This window comes from Macaca thibetana, chromosome 13, assembly GCF_024542745.1.
Source record: "Macaca thibetana thibetana isolate TM-01 chromosome 13, ASM2454274v1, whole genome shotgun sequence".
NCBI lineage: Eukaryota > Metazoa > Chordata > Mammalia > Primates > Cercopithecidae > Macaca > Macaca thibetana.
In genome coordinates, this window is record NC_065590.1 from 67,538,977 (window position 1) to 67,564,984 (window position 26,008).

The window sequence follows — 26,008 nt, forward strand, 5'->3', positions numbered from 1 at the left end:
TTAAGAGTTGTGTAGTATGAGCTAGCAGCTGTTTAATCAAAAAGGGCTCATTTAATACTGTGCCTAATGTCAGAATTGATACAGAAATAAAATGCATCTTCTTCTCTCCCCTGTGCAAGATAAATGTGTGTGATATAACAGCACACTGGGATACCCGCCATGAATTTCAGCTGTGATAGGAAAAAATCCCTCCTCCTCTGCTCAGATGAGAGACTTGGCTCTGAGCAGTGAGAGAAGCAGTCTTGAGAGTGGGGTGTGTACATGCCAGGGGTGCACATGAAATTCTTTGGACAGTAGCAGGAAAATAGTTGAACTTCTATTTATATCTATTTATTACCACATCCCTTCAAAATTTGCTTTTGCCTGTTTTATGATGTATGTGTCAGTACAGTCCATGCACATAATTTAAAAATGAATAAACATAAATCACAGAGTGATGCTCAAAAGAATTTCAGAGACTACTTGCCTTGAGAAGTAAAGAGGGAAAGAAAAATGAAGTCTTAATCGTATCCCCAGAACCCCCAAAACTGAAGAATCCCTTTTACCAGCAGCATCTTTTAGCCCAAGAGAAGGTCTGAGAACAATCTGTGAACCACTGGGTCAAGGAGGAGAAACGGTGCTGGTTTCTCAGCTTCCCTAGATATATTTGCTCTTGGAAGATAATTATTCTAACACAAATTATACTTTGGTCTACAAACGAGCTGAAGAAAATCATCAATCTATTTCTGTGTCAGGTAGAACTTGGTGGGTCCTGTACAGACTATTAATTTCATAGGAAATAAGCAATAGGAGAAGCAGATAAATCATGAGCAGAGTGAAAAGCAGACCCAGTGAATTCCTACCAAATCTCTCACTTTCCTTTTCTTACAGAGAACAAAATGACAAAGTATTTATGTCCCACTGTCTTTGATATCTGTTTATCTCATTAGAGGAAAAATGCTTCTCCAACCACAAGAACATGTTCTGTTCCAAGTTTCAAGAATTCAAACCCAGATGATTTATACAGGTCGACATTGTGCATACAGACTTAGAATCTTCACATTTCTGAAATCCTATGATTTTTAATTTTATAAAAACAAAACACAACATTAATTTTCAGTTTTATTGCAGATAATATGTAATATTAGAATTTCATTGACACGCACAAAGTATATATAATAGAAAATAATGTTAATTGTTTTTAATGAAAAGGTTTCATTAAAAGTTAAAGGCTAGTGTGAACAGTTGAACTTCTAATGTCATTTCTATGACTCTGATTTCTATTCAAAATTGATTTCTCCAAAGATCTACATAATGTATTTGCAAGTCACATCAATGTTTATTTATTAAAGTCAGTGTTTTCAAGAACTGAAAGAAGCACTGCATAATGTTTTCAACTGAGTCTCCTTCCATCTGTCCTGTCTTCCTATTCATCCAGTAGTTGAAACAAACATACTGCACTTGGGAGAGAACAGCTAGGAGTCCCCCAAAGGATGCTGCATGCAATCATTCTGCCTTGTATTTTCTGTCGTTTACCCATCAGTGCTATCAGCCATCCCCAAGTATTCTCCCACCCTGGTCCTATGACCTACTAAGAGTAGTTATAATATAACCCACTAGGAAATACAAACTCCACTCCTTGAAATAAACTCTATGAAGGCAGGGATTTTTATCCATTTTATTCACTCCTGTATCTGCTACACCTGATACAATAACCAACCTCCAATGTCTGTTTGTTGAGTGAATAAATGGATGAATTAATGAAGAACTATCTTTAGGTCACTTGTCATTTCTTGGCATCCTTTTGTAATCCATGACACACTCACTTACCTTACAGATTTTTACACCTAAAGACTTCTTTCAACCCCCATCCCCACACCTCACAACATTCCCAGTGCCACAGAGGTACCTGAAGCCCTAGGCTTTAAGTCCATTTTGTTCAACTATTCCAGCACTCAAGTTGTTGGGTGAAGGCTGATTTCATTTGCAATACTTTTCCAAGTCAGTCCTTACTTGGACCAGCAAAGCTTCCTCGGCATCAAAAGTTAGCCAGTGCTGCAAAAAGGGCATATATGGAAGACTAATTGAGAATCATCTGACCAACTTAAACACAAAAGAACCCCCACATATTTAGCCAAAATCTTCTAGCATTACCTTGTACATAATAGGCTTCTAATGGGCATTTACTGAATTGGATAGTAAATATGGAAATACAGTATGAATGTAATATCTCTAAAGCATTTGATAAGTTCTCATGTTATCCCAGTGAACAAGATAGTGAAATGTGGATTGGTCAATATAGTACTGTTAAGAGAATTTGCTGCTAGAAAGACAACTATGTTTAAACTATGCTGGCAAATATTTTGTATTGTTTTATTTGTCAGTCTGGTAGAATAGCACAGGGTTCTAGTCTTGGTTTTTAATGAGCTTATCAATAACTTTACCTCTATTCTTACTGAAGGTTCTGGCTGAAGGTCAAGCCTAGACCATTCCAGGGTCTAGGCTAGATAGAAGTGAACTAGCATCATAATGAGAGTGTGAAAACAAGAATTTGATGATTCTCCTAAATATTTATCCCGTTGAGATAAATGCTTTTCTAGCTCCAGTGATTTATCTTAAGTAGACTAATATTGTAGAGTCTGTGCATATTTCTAAATTAATCTCTTATTGCCCACATTGCATGTTTCTATGTCCTGTACATCTCTCAGAAATATCTCTCTCTTGTCTTGCTTCCAGTGATAGGAAATGTAAATAATTCCTATTATGAGAATGTTTTCCATATTATCAGCTCTACATTTTCTTCCCTGTACTCCTCATTTAACTCCCAGCTTTGCCCTCTAGGTCCTGTGGACCTAGACCTGACATCTTTGCCTCTCAGAAGCCCACTAAGTATGCTAGGCAGTTCTTGAGCCCTTTTTCCACCCCTCCCCACTCTCCAATCTGAAAAAACTTTTCTTCATTTCCTACAATTAAAATTTCTAAACGATGCTAAGACTCATAAACAAGGTAATGCATAGAAGAAAGAATAGAACTTGAGACTCTAGTTGCTCAAATTTTAAAATTAGACATAGTGTTAATTTCTAGTTTTATAAATGGCTCATTTAAGAAATTCATACCACAGCCACTAATGTCAGATGCCAAAACAAAGGTGACAATGTTTGCCTAATATGGGTGCCAAAATCATCTTTGAGACAGGAAAATGTTGGTGACATTTTCTTTTCTCAAATTATTCATAGACTCAGAATTTTAAAGCTGTTCATGTCACCCATACATTTCACAGATGATGAAACTGAGATCTAGAAGAATTATGTAACTAGCCCAAGGTTGGTTAGTAGCAATGTTGCAAGGCATTTCTGGACATCTCCCAAACAACAAATTATGATCCTATAATGTACCAATGCCTGTTCTTTCCTCCAAACTCCTCGTTCCTTAATAGCGTCAGCTCATTAACTTTGCAAGAAGCTAAATTTACATTGTTCTTAATTATAACAATGACAGATATGCGAACTAGAAAATTCTCTAAAGAATAGTCATCTCTCCTAATAATACCACAGACAAGGAAACTGAAGGCGAAGAAGGCCTTGATACTTGGAGAACACACTGCAATTTAGCAACAGAGCCAGCAATGAGGCCCATATCTTCTGCTCACAACCTAGAACTCTTCAGTGTTCTACACAAAAGATAAGCTAAACACCATCAATATTATAAATCTGAGATTGTTCTCATCTAAAAATAGGCATTCATGACTGGGAAAATATAGTTCTTTTAACGAGTATATGAGTTATGTCTTATGGAAGTACTGGGCTAGGTAACCATTTGTCAGAAAGACTGTAGAAGGGAGTTTGAACAACCAGTAGATGTTCAACTTCAATGACCTCTAAAGTCCTTCCACCTCTATGATTATTTGACCCTGGACTGCCCAGGAACAGGCACCTCAGCTAGCCAGGGCATTTCCAGAGGCATGGTGCAATATCCTGTGGGGGTCCCTCTTCTACTGTAGGTTGGACTCTGCCCTGCTGTTTCAGGGATTGCGCTATATCCAATTTACATGCAATCAAATACTCTAAGCATAGAAAGTGTAAGGAAATGCAGTTCTGTCATTTCCAAAGACAGACTACACTGCTTAGCTTTCAAAATTGCCTTGCCTAAATGAGCACTCCATAACTGAGCCTCCACATTCAGCTTTTACAGTTTGTTCATGTACTATGCTACTATCAGAATTAATTATGCAGCATCTTCATGAGGAGAAATCAGATTTGGATGCAAGTTAGGAGAGAAAAGAAAATGGTGCACTTCCCAAAGGAAGATTTTACCGTATCCAATTCCCCCAAAAGTGCTGGAGTCCTTCCACACGCAGACAGATTTTGGATGGCAGTCCCCAGCTGAGTTAGCCATGGGAAGGAGGAAGTTGACATGTTTGAGAAATGAAGAATCCGCCAACTAACAAGACTCTGAAGGCCAACACATTATTAACCCCCTCTTTTCTATGTCATTCCATTGCAGACTGTAACTCAACACAAATTTGTCCGTTTGTTTTCCTGAATGACTACTAAATATTAAAATGTACTGATTTTGGACTTTTTCTTTTTTGACATCATGAGTCCAAGAGAAGAGATGTTGATTTTTTTTTTTTTTCATCTCAGAGGGGAAAAATATATTGAATCAAGTTCTGAAAGTTAAAGGAAGCTTCACAAATTGTCACACTGAATATTTTTACATGAATGGAATTACCAAAAAAAAAAAAAAAAAAAAATCAAACTATCTGATAGCATTCGCAGAAGCCAGGTGTTGCACAGATTTCAGAAGAACAAATTGATGCTCTACAGCTCAGTGCCAAACAAAACAAACAACAGAAACAACCTGACAAGGTACCACGAACAGAAGACAGAGTGATAAGCAGAGAGTGAGTGCCCAGATCTGGACAGCTCTAGTTTAAAGGGTGAGGGCGTTTTCTCTCCTCAGTGCCTGGACAGCGAGAAGGGTGGAGACATGGGGTCCTCAGGAAGGTTGGAAAGCAGGTGTCCTATCTGCCTTGGGCAGCCTCCACCAGCCAACGATTGGTCTCTGAAGTCTAATCTACACACACCCTGCATTTCAGGGGTGTGGAGGAAGGTTCCAGGGCCTCCTTCGCTGCCCATCAGCCCCGCCAGGCTGGGATGACCACATCAGTTCTGTCTGACACCAGCATCCTTACAATACAGGGAAAGCCCCTTCCCCCTCTTCGGAGGTTGGCACCACTTTTCTTCCAAACGGTATTTCCAAAAGGAAAGCACAACTTGAAGGAAGGAGCCCGGTTGAGAAAAGTCGAGTCTTTGACGGTTAGTCCCCCTCACGGGGAGCAGCGTCAAGAAAAGACACACATGTCAGGCAGGTGTACAAAGGCGGAGAAGACGGGGAGAGAGAGAGAACCGGGGAAAGGGAGGCGAAGGCAGGAAAGGAGACAGAGGCGGGAGGTGCGGCACGGACTTGAAAGGACGCGCAGGGTGAGGACGAAAGAAGCGAGTCAAGGAGAGCGAGAAGAGGGGAGGCAGAGGGGAAAGAAAGGGACGAGATAAAGGCTGGAGGCGGCGGGAAGGATGCAAGAATGCGCCGGGGCGCGGGGCCGCGGCAGAGAGGGGGCCACGGGGGCCGGCGCGCCCCTGGGAAGCCGCGGGCTGCGCTCCACGCGCGGGCGCCGGGGACGCGGGGAGCGCCCGCCGCTCACCTTTCAGGATGAGGGTGTCGATGTCCCGGTCGATGCCCAGGAAGTAGCACTTCCTCCAGAGGCCCGAGTAGGTGGCGAAGAGGGGCCGGCCGCACTCAGCATCCAGCCCGCCGAGCCCCAGCAGCGAGCGCCAGGACTCGGGGTCGGCGCGCCCCGGGCCGCCCGGGAGCAGCCGGCGCCCCAGCGGGGGCGAGTCCCGCAGCGGCAGGTGCGACAGCGGCATCAGGCGGTTCTTCTGGTCCGGGGGGTCGGCGCCCGCGCGGCTGCGCTCGCAGCTCTCCTTGTGGCGCCGGGGGTCGGTCTCGTACCAGTGGTCGGTGAAGATGGCCGTGACGAGCAGCCCCAGGGAGCACAGGCTGAGGCCGAGGCTGAGCGCCGTGACGAGAGCCCGCGGCTCCATGGCTTCCCGCCCCGCCGCAGCCGCCGGTGGGCTCGCGCGCCGCCGCCAGACACAATGCACTTGGCCCCGGCTCTCCGCCCGCTCCCTCCCTCTTCCCCCCACCTGCCCCCCACCTCCCTCCTACGGCCTCCCCACCCTGCGCGCCCGGCCCGGCTCGCTCCCTCTCCCCCGGCCTGATCTCGCCTCCCACCGCCCGCCCGCCCGCCCCCGGCCCGGCCCGGCCCCCGGGCTCCTAGCCCTCCCCTGCGCCGCTCTCGCTTTCTTGTCCCCCTCCTCTTCCCCAGCCCCCTCTCCTCGCCCCGGCGCCCCCCACCCCGCGCCCTCCCCTCGCCCCTCTCCCTACCTCCGATCCACAGTCCGCCCTCCTCTCCAGCGACCCCCCCTTCCCCTTTTAATCTCTCCTCGCCGCCCTCATCCTCCTCTCTCTCCTTAACCCTGTCCCTACTTTCCCTCGACTTTTCTCCAACTCTTCCTCTCGCTCTTTCCCCCACTCATTTGCTCCTCTGCTCCCCGGCTCCTGGTGCCTTTATATCCCGGCTCTGGACTCGGTGCCTCTCTCCACCTACCCCTCAGCACACCCCTCCCGTCCTCTTCCCTCCAACGACCTTAAAAGACATCCACCGACATCAGACTCACTCTTGTCACTTGTCCAAGTTGATTTTGATCAGTGTCCCGTTTTGTACCCAGGAGCAAATCCCATCCAGGTCGGGCTGCGTGGTAACATTTAACTCCTTGGAATCTTGATCTGGAGCTCGAAGGACCCTTTGTCCTGCCGCCTGCAGGATGAAGCCTCTGAGACCCCTAGGCAGCCAGCTCTATCTGTCGCTGCTTTCCCTCTCACATGCCCATCGCTTAGCCTCTAAGCATTTTCTCTGCTCAAGCCCCTCTTCTGAAAGAAAAGACACCGAGTGTCAGTGGAGCGATAGAATGATGACCAGAGATTTTTCTCCCACTTCATTTCAACCTGCTATGAGATGGACTTCTTTTTTCGTTGACTACCTCCATCTCCCGCCAGACTCACTGGCCTCCTGGAATTTCTAGAGGAGCCTGGAATCAATGAACCCTGGCAGTGGCACCTGCTCCATGAGGTGATTATTGCCTTTGCATACAGCAAGTCCCCAGTAATAAATCAAAGTAATGATTTTCTCCTATGTAGGTTTCCCTCTTGGGCTGGGGGGTCGGGGTCAATAACAAAGCAATGCTACACACCAAAGTCAACACCTGAGCCTGGGGCAGTTCTGCCGTCTTCCAGTCACAGAGGTTACTTCCAAGAATGACAGGCAGATTCACATTTTCTAAAATGAGGAAATGCTAGGACCCGGGGTGCTAAGAGTTAATCATTTGCGCGGTATAGTCAGTCTATACCACAGAGGTGCAATACACTCGTGCCACTCAATGTGCCCTTGTGGTCATGTCGGAGACAGAAAACCATGCTGCATTGGCCCAGGGATGAAAATGCTTGTGTTCTTATGCTATGAAATATTAATGATGAAGAAATTATGAGGCATTCATTATATACTAAATGTCATTATTCCATGATTTAATGGGACTTATTAATTAGTGCCCTACATCAATTGGTATTAATATGCTTTATATCCTTCCTCTAGAATGACATCTGTAAAGGTGGTATAAGGCTCTTGCTGGGATTTATTTTCATTGCTGTTTGTGTTTAGCATCTTCAGAGGGTACATTTCCAATGAAGATCCTGTGCCTATTCTGAGCTGTTCAGTTCATAGATAGATCGCTTAAGCAAATCTTTCAGTTATATCAGACCCCGGTTCCCATTTCTGCTGACCTGACAATGTGAATTATTGCCTGGACTTTCTCACAGTTTCAGCAAGATCTATGGTGAGCTCTAGTCTAATTAGGGAAGACAAAGAATTATAATTTTAGTGTTCCTCTCACCTATAAGCTTTTTCTTCACAGGAAACACTAAGCTCATCAAAGGAGTCTTATCTGGATTTACACAAAAATGATAAGATTTAGAAGCTTTCTTTAATTTATACTCTATAATATGTATAAAATCCTAGATCTTAATGGATAGGCAGAGAGAATGCCTTTAACTGTGGGTCCACAGTTGACATCTGAAATTCACTCATCATGTGCTCTTTTATTTTTAAAAATGCATCTTGAGATAAAGTTATCAAAACCTTGCAAGCCCCAAGGGTTGTCAAGCCTTTAGCAAGTCCTCATCCCCTTTTCAAGTCTTCACCTCATATATTACAAGAAATAAATACTCAGCCACATTCCAGAGTCGCCTGATCATCTTCACACAATAACCCTATCTTCAGCTGGAGCTAGACAGGAGAAAACCTCTTTTTAAGGCACTTCTGTTTAATTTAAAAGGACTTACCATTCTGTATCATTTTCCTAGCTAGAACTCTTTGATCATACTCTTTTTAGAAAATAGCATTATTCTTGAAGTTCATTTATGTCTATGTTTAAGACCAGTCTCAGCATATAATCCAAAGGTTACTATATGATGGATTGCCCTTGACAGTATTTCATAAAAAATGTCACACATTACAAATATGGGCCAGCAGTATGTAATGGGAGCACTGCCTCTGCTGGTACAGCATTAACGGTGCCAGCAGGGATGTGGCATATGATGTGTACACAGGCTTCGCTACAGCACCTGCACATTGCTCCATCTATGTTTTTCAAATTCCCCTTTTGGATACTTCCAACAATGAACTATCACCCAGTAGCCCCCTACTCTGTTAGGGCAGTGAAAAATATGAAGATGAGCAAGTGGTGCCCATCTTCAAGATACTCCCAGCCTAGTGGCGAGAAACAGATGCATAGACAGAATGAGAGGTAAATGCTGTAGTTAAAAAAAAAATAAAAGAGAACACCATGTTATGGGAACACGGACAATGAAGAGCCTACTGCCATGGGGAGTCAGGCGGGCTACATACAGACAGTAACTTTTGAGTTAGTTCTTAAAGGATGAGTTAAACTTTGCCAAGAGGATATCAGAGATATTCGTACTGCTGTCAGAGAATACCTCTTTGGCCTAGTGTCTACTTCATACATTTGGAGGCTTCAATATCTTAGGCCACTATAAAATAAGTATTTTTGTACATTTTTAAGTCGTAAAGTTAACATGTTCTAATGACTGACTATGAGCTGGACAGCTGTAGATGTGTGGAAGGAAAAGTCTATGCCTGAATATAATCAATGTAGGAGGCCATTTAGCTCAGTATGGAGTCAAGATGATGGGAGATCAAATATCCAGCCAGAACACCTGGCATATCTTAGCTTCGGCTATGCTATGACCTCGATGTTTTCAAACTTGGCTTGTTCTTTACTTGTCTTAAATTTCTCTTTGCCATCTCCAGATCCAATATCCGCAGTGCATCCCTCAGAGAAAAACAGTATCCCTCATATGACAGGGAGAGCCGGAGAATTTCCACCTGGGTATTTTACTGTATTATTGGGCTCAAGATATTAAAAATTAAAGTCTCATATTTCCTTGTGGTCCAACTGCCCTCCTCAACTCTTTTGCTGGTGTTATATCACTCAATTCATGCAGACACAGTATTTTAGAATTATCTATCACATTGACAAAGTTAGAGAGATTTTTCCTTTGAAATTTCTTTTAAATCCACTCCTTCCTCTACATTTCTACCACTTGCTCTTAATATGCCTCTACCCCTCACATCTGTATTATATTACAGCTTCCTCCTTGGCCCCCATGATTTCAGGATCAACCTTCCTGCAGTTATCCTGCATATTGTTGCTAAATGCATATTCTTCAAGTGTTACTTTATGTCATCTTTTGGCTTCCACCTCTCCTTTCTGGGTTATAGAGAACTATCCACTCTACCATTCCAAAGTCCTTCTTTGTTGCTCCTGGTATTCCCATGGCATTTAAACATCACAACTGATGTGCAGGTCATGTTTAAATATTTAGAAAACAAAATACTTTTGCCTTCTCCAAACACACTTACCATAATATCTATGGCATTCATCATATTTCCCTCTATAGTCAGGAAGTTCTTTAAATAAATATTTCCTAAGAAAAAAAGTCTGTGCACACACACACACACACACACACACACACAGTGAGAGTGAGAAAGAGAGAGAGAGAGATCTCAAACACAGAGCTCTGGTAATGCTTTGTTGACATACCTGTGCTAAGCTAACCATCCTAACCATGTATATTCTAAAAGATTTTCACCCTGTTGCACCAGTGCTAAGACTAAAAGCAACATCCTTCCTCATTTCAGACGTTTAGATTCTGCAGTTTAGACTATGCATTTTAACCAAAACTACACACTAGGTTTCATAAAGAGTATGAAAGTTTCCTCTTGGTAATATCAGATTTTTTTTCAGCATTCAATATAAGGACATAGTCAATTATATTGTTAACCTACAAATATATACAATATATACAAAATGTGCATTTTGCACATTTTTGAGGTGTCTTATGTTAAAGTCATCACTGTAAATTGTTCTCCTAAAACATTTTTATTTTAATTCAACAGCATCTATTGAGCACCTCCAATGTAAGTTATTGTGCAAAGTCCCACTGGATTTTGTAAAGATGAAGAAAACACGGGCTGTGCCCTCAGGGGGCTTTAGGGTAGTTGGAGAGGAAGATAGAAATGCATGAAGCCACAAAGAGGACAGCCTGAAACTAGTACTGTCACCGAGGTACAAAAACAATGCAACAGGAAAACCTACTACAGAGAGATTCGTTTCTCCATTGGGAAGAATATGGGTAAGCCAAGATGCTATCTTAGTTAGGCCTTGGAGGAAAAGGAGTATTTTCTGTATGTGTGTCAACTCAGTCCAGGGCAAAGCCAAAAGTAAATTTTAGAAGCAGCACCTATCATGGTGCTCTGCTATACCCCACGCATGTGGTAAGTCATCTTGGCAGTGCCATTTTGTCACTGACTAGAAGCCTGGAACCATAAAATACCACAAAACCCCCAAAATAGACAGCGCCTGATAAGTTTCTCATTTCACTGACACACCGCAGAATGTCACCATTCTTTTTCACATTCCTGGATTAAGCTGTTTCCTTTTTGGAGCCTTTAAGCACATATGGTGGGAAAGGAAAAAAAAAAAAGTTCAAAGAAACCCATAACCATGTTAAGTCCCACTTAAAGTGTGATGTTTTAGCAGATGGTGGCTCATTAATTGCCACACCTAACTGTATTTACCACCTTTTCTTTGTGTATGGATACTGGGTTTTGAAGTTGGGGTCTAATTCAGCTCTTTTGGGCCATGTTTGACAAATAAGGCAGAACTGGATATAACTAAGATATCCAGTGTCTCTGATTCACAACCACCTGTGATACTGCCCAGATGAACAAAAACGCCAGTATTTCCAGGTGTCCTTCCTCTTTTTTACCTTCAAACTTCTCTCTCTGCTGTGTCTGCTCAAAGGCACCAGGATCTGGGGAATGCACATGGGTCCTGGGGTCAAACCACATGTAAATTCCAGGCCCACTTCTTTCTACCTGTTCACCCTTAGCCAGTGACCTAACTTCCCAAACCACCTGAACTCTGAAAAATAGGGATATCACAATCTATCTCACAGGATGCATGATTCATGGTTACCACATGCTAAATACCTTCCTCTCACTCGCTTATCCTCCCTACTCCATCCATGTAAACACATAAACATGCTTCAGAAATTCCATAGGTCTATCATATCAAGACCATATAATTTAAATGTTATAAATACAAATGGCTAAAATTGAATGACACATTATTTTTCTCATATTAGTTATTTATAGTATTCAAATAAGAGAAACAATCTATTCTTATTTATTCCATGAACATTATTGAGCACCCATGGGCCAGAGAAAGAGCATTCCAGACAGAGGGAACAGCCAGTGCAAGGGTCCTGAGGCAGGAAAGAGTTTTGTGTCACTGAGGAACTGCAAAGAGACCTAGAGAGTAGTGGATGAGGAAGGGGCAGTATGAGATGAAATTGCAGAAACAGTCAATGCTAGATTATGCAGGCCTTGAAGGCCAAACTATGGAGTTTGGACTCCAGTCCGAAGAAAAACTTGGAAGAGTTTTAAGCAGGGGAGAGGCATTGAATAATGTTTTGCAATGTCACTCAGACAGCTATGTGAAAAATGGATTGAAGCTGGGGGTAACAAGTATGAAGGCAGGGAAGCCAGTCAGGAAGCTATTGCAATCATGCAGACAAGAAATATTAGCAACTTGGACTAAGGAGGCAGCAGTGGAAACAGAGAGAAATGGGTAAAGGTCAAAATCATAGAATTACATGGATGGTGCTGGAGGTCATTATCCTTAGCAAACTAATGCAATAACAGAAAACCAAATACTGCATGTTCTCACTTATAAGTGGGAGCCAAATGATGAGAACTCATGGACTCAAAGAAAGGAACAACAGACACTGGGGTTTACTTGATGGGGGAGGATGAAAGGAGGGAGAGGAGCAGAAAAAGTAACTATTGGGTACTAGGCTTAGTACCTGGGTAATGAACTAATCGGTACAATAAACCCCATGACATGAGTTTACCTATATGACAAACCTGCACATGTACCCCCAAACCTAAAATAAAAGTTAAAAATAAAAATGAACTTTAAAAAATTACTGCGAGTGCAGATGAGGGAAAGAAGCGATCAAGAGCCATGCTACATTTCTGGTGTGAGTGCTTGAATGGTACTGCCAGTCTCAGTTGGAGAGGCAATTGGATGTGTGAACCTGAGAGTAAGGGAAGCATCTGGACTAGAGATTTAGATTTTGGCTATATGAGCGCATAGGTGCTATATGCATAGTGATAATTAAACTCATGGGACTTGATGAAATTGCTTAGGGGAAAGTATAGCTAGAAAAACTAAGAGGTCTAGATCCAGGCTCTGAGGCACAAGCATTTAGATTTCCATTAGAAGAGGAGGTACCACAAGAAAGCATGAGAAGGAAAATAGGGGGGGAAACTAAGAAAATATGTGTCCTCATAGCGAAGACAGGGGAATCTAATAATCTATGATGACACAGTAACAGTACAACATAGAGTCTAGGATGTGGCATCAGAGAGACTTGGGTTTAAATTCTAGTGTGATTTTCACAATGGGGGAGTACTTAGCCTCTTCAGGCCTCAATTTCCTCATCCACGAAATGGGGATAAGAATAATAATATCTTTTTTTAGAATGTTAGGAGCATCCAAACACATAATGGATATAAAGCACTTATCAACATAAAGAATGCAAAATCTGCTCTATAAAAAGAGCTCAATATATGAATGACAGCTATTGTCATTGTTCTCATTTATCAGCTCCAACAATAATATTTGGTGACTGCTCACATTTGCAGGCCACAGTCCTGGAAGTGGTATACAGCATTACTCTCCCAAGGATTATGCCCTAATGAAAAGCATGAAGACCTATCATCAGGCCCCTAAAAACATAAAGCATCCTTAGTAATAGTGAAATGATGAGCATTCAAAAGCACGAGGGCCATTATATTCTTTCAATAGGCTATTTTGTTATGAGCCCATAAAAGGAGTTTAATGCTGTTTTGTGAATAGCAGAAATAAGCTGTCAGAGTACGATAAGGTATCTCCATTTCTCAAGGTCTTTAAAATGGACTAGATAGAAAGACCGCTATAGAAAAAGACTGCCCATAGCTACCACATTTTATGGGTACAAATCATGCTTGGAGAATAAAGGGAGTGCCTGAAACTTCCCCTCCCAAACCAAAGAGGAGGGGAGGGGACCTGACAGCACAAGGGGACATTGAGCCAGCTGTGGACAGCCTCTGGTTGAAAGGAGAAAAAGAGACGGCCTCCTTCTAAGAAGGGCAGAGAGAAAACGGCAAAAACTCACAAAGGACCCAAGACTAGCAAAGATGTAACTGCTAGAAGCCAGAAGGCAGCTTTTTACAAGTGGTGAGAAATCCATACTTTGCCCACATGAGCTAGGTCGGTATTCCAGATTTCCATTGTCAAGACCAGGAGACAAACATTGAGTCAGATATCCCTGAAAATGGTGAATTCAACACAAGTCCATTGGCATTTGCTCCCACCTCAGAGAACAAGGTTACTATTCTGGACAACTCTGATTTTGTCTTCAATTCTTGAATTGGATAAACCCCCTTAAAAATTATGTGAATCCAGGTAGTCATTAGCCAGTATGTAAATAGCTATTATGAACCAGATACTCAGAAGAATACCTAACAATGTGTTGTGTTCCTTATAGCTCTAGGCATGCCAGGATTGCATTGGGCACTGTGAAGTGTAATCATCTGATATTCAGTGTGTGGAGAACCATCCTGTTCTTTTGGAAGGAGTAACCAATTTGGCAGGACTTGGCACATGCCTCCTCACAGCCGCACCTGAGCCCCATAATGAATGGGTGCCACATGGCATTGGTGGTTACTCAAGTGGAGAAGAAAATGAAAGCTCTGGGACATATTACCATCTCACCTCCAACTATGCTATAGAGAGGCAGGACCTTGTCAAGGTCAGATTTATGAGGCTGATTAAAAAAGAAAGAGAGGAAATGCACTAATGGCCAAAAAGGAATTCAAGTAGGCGTCTTTGACGTATGAGTTCCATCTGCCTAATTTATTTGGTGTCTGCAACCTGCCTGTGACCGAGAGCCTCAGATTACATGAGTGGCGAGTTGGGGAGGGCATGGCAATGGGGAAGGTGTCTCTTAGTGTTTTACAGCCAAGTCACCATGTGCCCTTCTGGACCCCGCTGAAACCAAATAACAACAGCAAGGGATTCCCTCCTAAGAATCTTTGTGTTTAGCCAAAAGAAAATCCTGGAGTTTCAAACACTGAAGTTGAATCCCAAATATAAAAGGTTATTTTCTGGGTATCTAGGGAAATTCTTTAATTTATCAGCTTCCTTTTCTGAAAGATGTCTGGCTGTTTTGGTCCTGAAGTTCGTGGGTGTAGTTTTAATTACTTGCTTTTTTCATTCTCACTCAGCAGTTTACCTTTTTTCGTATCAACTACTTTTGCCAAGAAACCCAGGTTCTTTTTGTCAATAAAATTAGAATTTACAATGGCTCTCATTGCAGTGTTAACTGGGTTTATAGGGCCCCCTTTTTTATTTTTATTTTTGTTTATTATTATTATTTTTTACTTTGAGTTCCAGGATACATGTGCAGAACATGCAGGTTTGTTATGCAGGTATATGTGTGCCATGGTGGTTTGCTGCACCTATCAATCCGTCACCTAGGTTTTAAGGCCCACATGCGTTAGCGATTTGTCCTAATGTTCTCCCACTCCTCGCCACCCCCTGACAGGCCCTGATGTGTGTTGTTCCCCTCCCTGTGTCCATGTATTCTCATTGTTCAACTCCCACTTATGAGTGAGAACATGCGGTGTTTGGTTTTCTGTTCCTGTGTCAGTTTGCTGGGGATGATGGCTTCCAGCTTCATTCACGTCCCTGCAAAGCACATGATCTCATTCCATTTTATGGCTGCATAGTATTCTATGGTGTATATGTGCCACATTTTCTTTATCCAGTCTATCATTGATGGCCATTTGGGTTGGTTCCATGTCTTTGCTATTGTTCATAGTGCTGCAATAAACATATGTGTGCATGTATCTTTATAAGAGAATGATTTCTATTCCTTTGGCTATATGCCCAGTAATGGAATTGCTGGGTCAAATGGTATTTCTGGTTCCTGATCCTTGAGGAATCGCCACACTGTCTTCCACAATGGCTGAACTAATTTACATTCCCACCAAAACTGTTCCTGTTTCTCCACAGCCTCACCAGCATCTGTTGTTTCTTGACTTCTTAATAATCACCATTCTGAGCGGCATGAGGTGGTATCTCATTGTGGTTTTGATTCGCTTTTCTCTAATGATGAGTGCTGTTGAGCTTTTTTTCATGTATTTGTTGGCTGCATATATGTCTTCTTTTGAGAAGTGTCTGTTCATATCCTTTGCCCACTTTTTGACGGGGTTGTTTTTTTTCCTGTAAATTTATTTAAGCTACTTACAAATTATGGATATTAGACCTTTGCCAGATGGGTAGATTGCAAAAATTTTCTCCTATTCTGTAGGTTGCCTGTTTGCTCTGATGATAGTTTCTTTTACTGTGCAGAAGCTCGTTAGTTTTGTTTGTTTGTTTGTTTTGCTGCTGCTTTTTTTTTTTTTTTTAGACAGTGTCTCACTCTGTGACCAGGCTGGAGTGCAGTGGCGCAATCTCAGCTCACTGCAACCTCCGCCTCCTGGGTTCAAGTGATTCTTGTGCCTCAGCCTCTCAAGTAGCTGGGATTACAGGCACGCACCACCATACCCAGCTAATTTTTGTATTTTTAGTAGAGATGGGGTTTCACCATGTAGGCCAGGCTGGTCTCAATCTCCTGACCTCATGATCCGCCCACCTCAACCTCCCAAAGTGCTGGGATTACAGGCGTAAACCATTGCACCTGGCCAGAAGCTGGTTAGTTTAATTAGATCTCTTTTGACAATTTTAGCTTTTATTGTAATTACTTTTGGTGATTTCATCATAAAATCTTTGCCTATGCCTATGTCCTGAATGGTATTGTCTAGGTTTTCTTCTAGGGTTTTATGGTTTTGGGTTTTACATTTAAGCCTTGAATCCATCTTGAGTTAATTTTTGTGTAAGTTGTAAGGAAAGGGTCCAGTTTTGGTTTTCTGCATATGGCTAGCCAGTTTTCCCAGCACCATTTATTAAATAGGGAATACTTTCCCCACTGCTTGTTTTTGTCAGGTTTGTCAAAGATCAGATGGTTTTAGATGTGTGGTCTTATTTCTGAGGTCTCTATTCTGTTCCATTGGTCTATATGTCTGCTTTGGTACCAGTACCATGCTGTTTTGGTTATTGTAGCCTTGTAGTATAGTTTGAAGTCAGGTAGCATGATGCCTCCAGCTTTGTTCTTTTTGCTTAGAATTGTCTTGGCTATGCAGGCTCTCTTTCGGTTCCTTAGGAATTTTAAAGTAGTTTTTTTCTAATTCTGTGAAGAATGTCAGTGGTAGTTTGATGGGAATAACATTGAATCTATAAATTACTTTGGGCAGTATGGCCATTTTCACAATATTGAGCCTTTCCATCCATGAGGTGGAAGGTTTTTCCATTTGTTTGTGTCCTTTTATTTTCTTGAGCAGTGGTTTGTAGTTCTTATAGAGCCCCCTTTTTGAATGTTTTAATAGGTAGAAGTGACAGCAAATGAGATATGAAATCCTGAAATGGGAGGCCAACCCACATACAGGCAGGATCAGGTCTAAGCCTGTCTGAGGATCTGAATGAAAATTTGGAAAAGAGGAGCTATAGAAATTCTTCTCAAGATAAAGGAAAGAAGAGCAATGACAGCAAATAGTACCTAATTAAGAAATGTTAGCCATGGATTATTATTCTATAAATCTATAGGTAAAAGCCACACAAAGAAAGCAACATACCAAGCAATAGACACAAGTCAGAGTGGGTTGGTACAAAAATTTTCCAACCTGGTTCAGTGTGAGTTTGGGTATTTGAAGATTTGGATTGTTTATGCTTGGGAAAATGGCCATTTCCACAATTTCTCTGATCTTCTTGCCTACTATTTTCCACCTATTGTCATGAAGCTTTCATAGATTTATAGCATAATAGTATATAGCCAATGTGTGTGGATTACATACTATTTGCAAGGCACTGTTAAGCAGTTTATACATTTTTCTCATTTAATCCTTGTAACAATTAATATTATTAGCACTGGAAGCAGTAATATTGTTGTTACTATTATCCCCATTTTACGAATGAGGAAACTGATGCTCGGAGAGGGCAAATAACTTGCTCAACATCCTACTCTTAGTAAGTGGCAGTGCCAGGATTCAAACCTTCATGGTGTGACTTCAGGGGCTGCACTCTTAACTGTTATTTGTATACCTAGCAGGGAGATTACAGTGTTTTGGACCAGGTCATAAAAGTAGAGTGGTGAGAAGTGGTTGGTTTCTGGATAGATATTGAAAGTAGAACCAATAGGATTAGCTGACGTGTAGTGTGTGGTGAAAGAGAAAGAAAGGGACTGGGTGGAGTTGTCATCAACAGACATGCGGAAGACTGTGGAAAGTACAGGGTGGGCAGGGACAGTATCAGCTCAGTTTGGAGCACACTGAGCTCCTGATATTGAGATACTTATTAGATATCCAAGTGGACATGTTGAGTGGGCAGTAAGATATACAAGTCTAGAGTTCACAGGAGACTTTCAGATTAAATATGTGAATTTGAGAGACATGATAATCAACATATAGATGGGACCTAAACCATGAGACTGAATGATGTCATCCAGGGGGTAGGTGTTGATAGAATAGAGGAGAGGAACATGGAAAACTGCTTCGTGCTGAGGTCTAGGAGATCAATGGGAGCCAACAAAAGAGACTGAAAAGGAGTGGCCAGAGAGGTAAGAGAGTGTGGAATCCTGGGAGCCAAGTGAAGAAAGTATTTCAAACAGTAGAGAATCATCAGCATCTCAAAGTTGCTGATTAGTCAAGCAAGATGAGAACTGGTAACTGAGCATTAGATTTAGCAACATGGGTCTTTTTAGTGCCCTTAATAAGAGCAGTTTAATCAGAGCATTGGGAATATATGTTTGGAATTAGTTCAAGAGAGAATGGAAAGAGAGAAGTTATAGCAATGGGTATAGGCAAAATTCTTTCAAGGAGTTTTGTCATAAAGGGAAAAAGAAGGAGTAATAGCAAGTGGTGAAAGTGGCATTAAGAGAGGGTTTGTTTTACTGAGGATGGGGGGAAAGCAGTATTTTTGTACGCAGATGAGAATGATTATTGAGAGATGGAAAAATTGATACAAAAAAAGAGAGGGAGACTTCCTGGAGCAAAGTCTGTAAGTGGGCAGGAGGGGACGGGATCTGGCAGATAAGTGGAGAGGTTGTTTTAGGTAGGCACACACATAGTTCATCCACAGTAACAGTGGAAAGAACTGAGAATGTAGTGACGTTGCAGGAAGATGGGTGGGTGTGATTACTGGACCTTATGGAAGTTATCTACTGACCTATAATGTGTTTAGTAAATGTTAATGTGTTCAAAGAAAGGGGGACTTTTATAAATGGAGATAGTCAAAGTATTAATGGAATTTAAGCTTTCAAAGATCTAAATGAGTAAATTGGTGGAGAGGAAGAAGAGTATTTGGAGAATGGAAAACCATGTGAACTCAGAGATAGTAATGAACACGGTATGTACACAAGACATTGAGCATCTGGGTCCTGCCAGAGAGGAGGGTTTGTGATAAAAAGTTCAGGCTAAGTTTGGAAATATTGATTAGATTCAGACTGTAGAAGATTTGAACAACACAAGAAACACAAGATCTTAGGCCATGGAAAGAAGGATAATGACATGATGGAAGAATGGTGATTAAGAATTAATCTAGCAATGACGGCGAAACAAATGAGAAGTGAGAAGGACCCTCAGCTGTAACGGGATTTTTTTTAACTTCTACTTTATTTGACAACACATCAGTCTGACACGTGAAATTTTAGTACAGGCAAGCAATAATAATATTAATAATGACAATTTTTAAATTCACATTAAAACCTTAATTTCAGTTTTATGGGTGACGTTAGTCTCTTCTCCATGTCCCTTCTTCAAACATACATGAGTTTTCTCTACCTTCAAAAAAACTTCAAACACCACATGTTCTCACTCATAAGTGGGAGTTGAACAATGAAAACAACACATGGACACATGGAAGGGAACAACACACACAGGGGCCAGTCAGAGGGTGGGGGCACAAGGGGAGGAAGAGCATTAGGACAAATAGCTAATGCATGTGGGACTTAAAACACAGATGACAGGTTGATAGGTGCAGCAAACCCCCGTGGCACATGTATACGTGTGTAACAATCCTATACATTCTGCACTTGTATCCTGGAACTTAAAGTAAAAAACAAAACAAAACAAACAAAAAACCTTTAATCTTCCCATGTTCTCCAGCCATAGAATGATTCCTCTCCCTCCTTTGACTGCCGAAGTTCTCCAAAAATTAACATTTTTTGTTTTATTTTTATTTAAAAATGTTTTTAATATTTATTTTATTTGCCCCTCAGACCCAGGAAGCTTGATTCTTGCTTCAACCTCTCTATTGACACTAATAGGCTGCAGGCCCCACTGGTCACATCATGGGAGCCCTTCCTCTTCTAGCAGTTCTGGATGGTCCTGTAATTCTCCATACCATTGACCAGGGCCTCCTGGAAACTCTGCGTCCTGAGCTGGTGTGGCCCTCCTGACTCACTCACAACATCAGGTCCAAAGTAGAAGCTTCCTTTTTCCATCTCAGTGAGGGTATCAATTTTGTGGTTGTGGTAGGACAGAATAATTGACTTCCCCCTCCCCTACATATGAATAAGTCACCTGAAGTGGTAAAAAGGACCTTGCAGCTGTGATTGAGAATCTTGAAATGGGGAGAGTATCCTTTCCCCGTTGCATTATTCACATGGCTCCAATCTAATCACGTGAGTTCTTAAAACCAGAGAAACCTCAGCTAGAGGCTGGGAAAGAGAAATGTGACAATAGAGAAAGAGTCAGAGAGGTGCAGCCCTGCCGGCTTTGAAGATGGAGGAAGAGGGCCATGAATCAAGGAATGCACGTGAAAACTTCCAGCAGATGAAAAAGGCAAGGAAATGGATTCCCCTAAGAGATTCCAGAAGGAACACGGCCTCGCTAACACTTTAGCCCAGTAAGACTAATTTTGGACTTCTGACCTAGAGAACTGTAAGATAATAAATGATCTTTTATTTTAATCATTAAGTTGGTAGTAATTGATAGCAGCAATTGGAAACTAACACAGTGGTTAAGCTACTTCCTTGTTCAGACAGGTAGCCTGAAGCTCTCACCACCGTCTCCCCTCCTCCCTGACCCTGCTCCCTCTTTGAGAATGTTCCAAAGGTCTATGGAATTACAAAAGATATGAAAATGAACATTCTTAACAGCTGGAGCTTGAAGGTCTGAGCTGGTCCTCCTGAGAGCTTGTCTGCCTTTCTCTTGGGGTGTTTACTTCACCTGAGCCCTCGCTCCCTTAGCCAAGGTGCTGCTCTATCTACCATCCAGAAACTGGACAGGTGTGAGAATTACTATAGTGGATGCTCTAGAAAGCAACAGAGAAACCCAAGCGCAGATTAATCTGTCTGTTACAGTCACAGAAAAGATGTGTCTAGTGAGTTATTCAGGTTTGTGCAAAACCATGAGTTGTTTCTGAGAAGACATTTTTTCTTTCAACTTCACTTTAAATTCAATCAGAATGGATTTTCACCTGGCATTTAACAGAATAAAGCATATGTTGCTATTGCTCTCATTACCTGAACCCAAGCTACCAAGACCCCAGAGGTTGCCTTTGGACTCTGACAAAGAATCTAAGTCTTTTGAGAGTTACTTATAAAGCAGGTAACCATTATTGATCCAGAGGAGAACTATTGTACAGAAGAAAGAAAAGACATCAAGGCTAACTAGAAGAAAGAAAAGGGACTCAGTTATTAAAACCAGGAGAATGTGGACTGGTAATGAAGACTTTATAGAAAAACAGCCAAAGGAAAAAAAAAGAAAAAGAAAAAAAAAGAAAGGAAGGAGAAACTGCAGAATATTTATATTCTTATTCTTGGTGCCATAAAAGTGAAAGGTGTTAAGAACACAGTTGGGGGTTAGGTATGTAGAGCAAAGGGTTCAAGAGAAGCTAAATTATGCCTGATCCAGTCTCTGTTGCTCTGGCTTTGGGGGCTTCTTTCCCTTGTCGTTAAAGTGATGACAAGGAAAAAATACTTCATTTGTTATTAGAAATTGGGCTCTCATGTAACTACTCAGCACCACTTGGGGAGGAGATCAGGGTAGAGGTTTGGAGGAAGGGTGGTTATGCAGCAGTGAATGAGGTCATGAAGGAAATGAATTAGCTATGTCTAAAGGATTAATTTGGACCCTTCCAGCAGAAAGAACTTCTGGCCCTGAGACCTGTTGCTTCTCTGGGTGAACTGGCAAATGAGTGTAGGTATTTTAAAAAAAAAAAAAAAAAAAAGCATATTTGTATATATAAGCATTGCTTTTGCCAGCCCCACATGAAAGATAATTCTCAGCCCATGGACAAAGAAGCAGTGCAAGCCTCTCGCGCTCTACATCAGCTGGTCTGAGATCAGAGCATGGGTGGCACCTGTCACTTGCCCTGTGCCTGCCCAGGTGGGTGTGTGTGAAAGAGAAGAGGCCGTGGCATTTATTCTACAAATGATACAGCTGTAAGAACAAGGTCAATGTTAAGTCATATATGGGAGCTAATTTTTCAAGACTCATTTAAGGGTACCATGAATTACAGCAAACAAAACTATTGATTCGGGCTGGGCTCAGTGGCCCAGGTCTGTAATCCCAGCAATTTGAGTGGCTAAGGCCAGTGGATCACCTAAGGTCAGGTGGTCAAGACTAGCCTGACCAGTATGGTGAAACCCCATCTCTACTGAAAATACAAAACTTAGCTGGGCATGGTGGCATGTGCCTGTAGTCCCAGCTACTCTGGAGGCTGAGACAGGAGAATTGCTTGAACCCGGAGGCCGAGGTTGCAATGAGCCGAGATTGCACTACTATACTCCAGCCTGCGTGACAGAGCGAGACTCTGTCTCAGAAAAAAAAAAAAAAAAAACAATCTATTGATTCTGATAATGTCTCTATGCATGTCATTCTTGAACAAAAATAAAATATGTGTATATGTGTGCTTACTTATATATTTTTCAGGAACTGTTCTCTCTAAACAGGGAAGGGGCTGGTGTTGGGGAGTTGGAGGAGCAATAATATGATAAATATATTTTCAAGACATATTTTTGTTGAAATCCGTGGTACTAATATTAGGACTGTGTTTGTCTCCCTGTATCTTGAAAAAAGGTGGGTAATGAAATGCTACCTTTAAACAACCAAGAACATATGTGTATACATATGGGGGTAGGGTAGGAGGGGCTAGAAACACTATGCTAATGAACCCACTGTCACCTGGTAATTGTATAGCTCAACTGCAGGAAAACCATCTAAAGAAATACACTATCTCAAATAACAACGTAACCTAGTGAAACACATAAAAGCCTTTCCCCCGCTCACTAATGCCAAACCCATGACCCACAACGGATGTGTAATATGTGTTGATACATGTGTCATTATACAGAGTGATAAGTTATATCTCCAGATTTTTCCTAGAACTCCCACTTGCCAATTCTGTACTTCCTTTTAAGACTAACCAAACTTATATCAGCCTGAATTAAGCATGTCTTTTTATTCTGATGCTTTGACAGCTGGGGCCTTGCTGACCCTGGGGAGACTGCCCCTCCCAGGGCTGGGCCAATTCCTAGAGACAGTGAAGGATGTCTGTCTTTCATATGCAAACCAACCAATCCAGATCCCAGGCCCCAATCACCTCCTTTACTGGGCTCTCACAGGCGGAGCCGCTACACCCTAACGACCCAGGGCCAGGTATCAGACTACCTGATAGAGACAGCCCCTGTATCCCAGAGCCCATGAGAAGTGTTCACACTAGCCTGCTTACCTTGCCTCACCCATTCCTTCCTGGAAACCACAAATAAAGGCTCTGGCCCAGGTTTTCCATTGCTCCCTCTGCCTCCTGACCCACCTCGTCAGGAGTAACAAGACATCTTTTCAATGGCAGTCATCTCCTGAATAATAAAAACACCCATACCTTAAAGCATCACCCTGGCCCAGCATGGTGGCTCATGCCTGTAGTCCCAGCACTTTGGGAGGCAGAGGCAGGCAGATCATGAGATCAGGAGTTTGAGACCAGCCTGGCCAACATGGTGAAACCCAGTCTCTACTAAAGATACAAAAAATTACCCAGGCATGGTGGCACGTGCCTGTAATCCCAGCTACTCAGGAGGCTGAGGCAGGAGAATCACTTGAACCCAGGAGGCAGAGGTTGCAGTGAGCCAAGGTCACACAATTGCACTGAGTAACAGGGTGAGACTCCATCTCAAAAAAAAAAAAAAAAAAAAAAAAAAAAAAAAAAAAAAAAGCATGGCACTATGGGTGTAGGCTCATTAAAATTTTGTTGATTAAAGATTAAGATTCAGTTGTTAGACAAATGTTATTAATAATAAGACTCAGGTGACAGCTCAGTCATAAGAAAAGTCAATTAGTTTTACTCTGACCCATTGCCAAACAGCCACATGACAAATCCGATTGTTTTATAAATATTTATTTAGAGTTACTATGTACCAATCAGATCTGTACAAAACCATCCCTCTAAATTCAAGCAAAATCCTTACCTCTCTGTGCCATGATCACCTGAGTTGCTCCACGTCTGGGAGCTTCCTGATTTCCCACCCGTGCCACGTCGGGAAGAGGCCCAGCAAAGGATGCTGTGCCCACGTCCCCTTGGGTTCTCTCCAACCAGTCTGCAAGAACAGAATTTGTCCTTTTAATCAATTCACAGTAGGCAGCCTTTTACCCTACACCTAAATATGCTAATAGAAGGATGCCTGACATGTCTACACAACATAAATATCTTCAACCACATCCAGGGAATTGTTCCAAAGTTAATTGAAGGGTGGTGGGTAGGGAGGGGCTACACAGTTTCATTTAAACAACCGTATACTTTTGTACTGAGAACAATTCCCCACCCTGTTTTACAGCTGAGAAACCTGAGACCTAGAAAACAGTGATTTACCTAGAATTAATGGCCTGCTTGGGGATAGAATCCCTATTTGACTCCTTCTGAAGTTTTGCCCTAACTACTTGTGTCATTTAGAGCACATAAACCAACTTCCCTAAACCTCAATTAGTTTTTCTGAAAATAAGGATACCGCATTACAGGTTTGTTGTATTATTCAAGGTGTGAAAAGTGCTTTGTAAGCTGTAAAATAGGAAACGAATAATAGCACATTATTGGTAGTACAATTACACTGATAGAAGAAAAGGGCCAGCCCAATAAACAGTTTGGACTTAATAGTCTCATCTTCTCTCAGAAGATATAACACATATCCTAGAAATACAGTCATGTACCACATAACATTCGATCAAGGATTCACTGCATATAGATGGTCCCATAAGATTATAATGGAGCCGAAAACTCCTGTCACCTAGTGAGCTTGTAGCCATCATAACCATTACTCCCGTGTTTGTGGTGATGCTGGTGTAAAGAAACTGACTGCACCGTCACTTGTATTAAAGTATAGCACATACAATTATGTACAGCGCATAATACTCGATACTAAATCACTGTTACTGGTTTATGTACTTACTACACTTTTTATCCTTATTTTGGAGTGTATTCCTTCTACTTAGAAATAAAAAACAAACAAACAAAAAAAATGTTAACTGTAAAACTGCCTCGGGCAGGTTCTTCAGGAGTCATCCAGAAGAAGGCATTGTTACCATAGGAGGTGACGGCTCCATGCCTGTTACTGCCCCTGAAGACCTTCCAGGGCGACAAGATGAGGAGGTGGAAGACAGTGATATTGATGATCCTGACCCTGTATAGGGCTAGGCTAATGTGTGTGTTTGTGTCTTAGTTTTTAACAAAGAATTTAACAAGTAAAAAAACAATAAAAATCTATGGAAGAAAGCTTCTTGAATAAGGATATAAGAAAGTACTTTGCACAGCTATACAAAAGTACTTTGCGTCTGTTTTAAGCTAAGTGTTATTACAAAAGTTAAACCGTTTTTTAAAAAGTTGATAAAGTAAAAAGTTACAGTAAGGTTAATTTATTATTAAAGAAAAAAGAAATTTTTGTGTACATTGAGTGTCACCTAAGTGCACAGTCTATAAAGTCTGCAGTAGTGTACAGTAATATCTTAGGTCTTCACACTCACTCACTACTCCCTCACCAACTCACCCAGAGCAACTTCCAGTCCTGCAAGCTCCATTCATGGTAAGTGCCCTATACAGGTACCATTTTTTATCTTTAATATTATATTTTTACTGTACCTTTTCTATGTTTAGATACTGAAATAGTTACCACTGGGTTACAATTAGCTACTGTATTC

The 26,008-nt window shown here is 41.8% G+C and overlaps 1 protein-coding gene and 1 long non-coding RNA gene across 2 annotated transcripts in view; both read right to left on the reverse strand.

The window, feature by feature from the left end:
• Positions 1-6,267, reverse strand: part of TMEM178A (transmembrane protein 178A) — a 52,376-nt gene extending 46,109 nt beyond the window's left edge. The window contains exon 1 of the mRNA XM_050753393.1: positions 5,684-6,267. Coding sequence (XP_050609350.1) covers positions 5,684-6,083 — 400 coding nt within the window. The 5' untranslated portion in view covers positions 6,084-6,267. The remainder of the gene's footprint in view (positions 1-5,683) is intronic.
• Positions 6,268-6,519: 252 nt separating this feature from the next.
• The window catches only part of LOC126933578 (uncharacterized), a 215,138-nt gene continuing 195,649 nt past the window's right edge, over positions 6,520-26,008 (reverse strand). Inside the window, exons 8-9 of the long non-coding RNA XR_007718671.1 lie at positions 24,289-24,417; positions 6,520-6,972 (exon numbers count right to left, since the gene is read on the reverse strand). This is a non-coding gene — a long non-coding RNA (uncharacterized LOC126933578). The remainder of the gene's footprint in view (positions 6,973-24,288; positions 24,418-26,008) is intronic.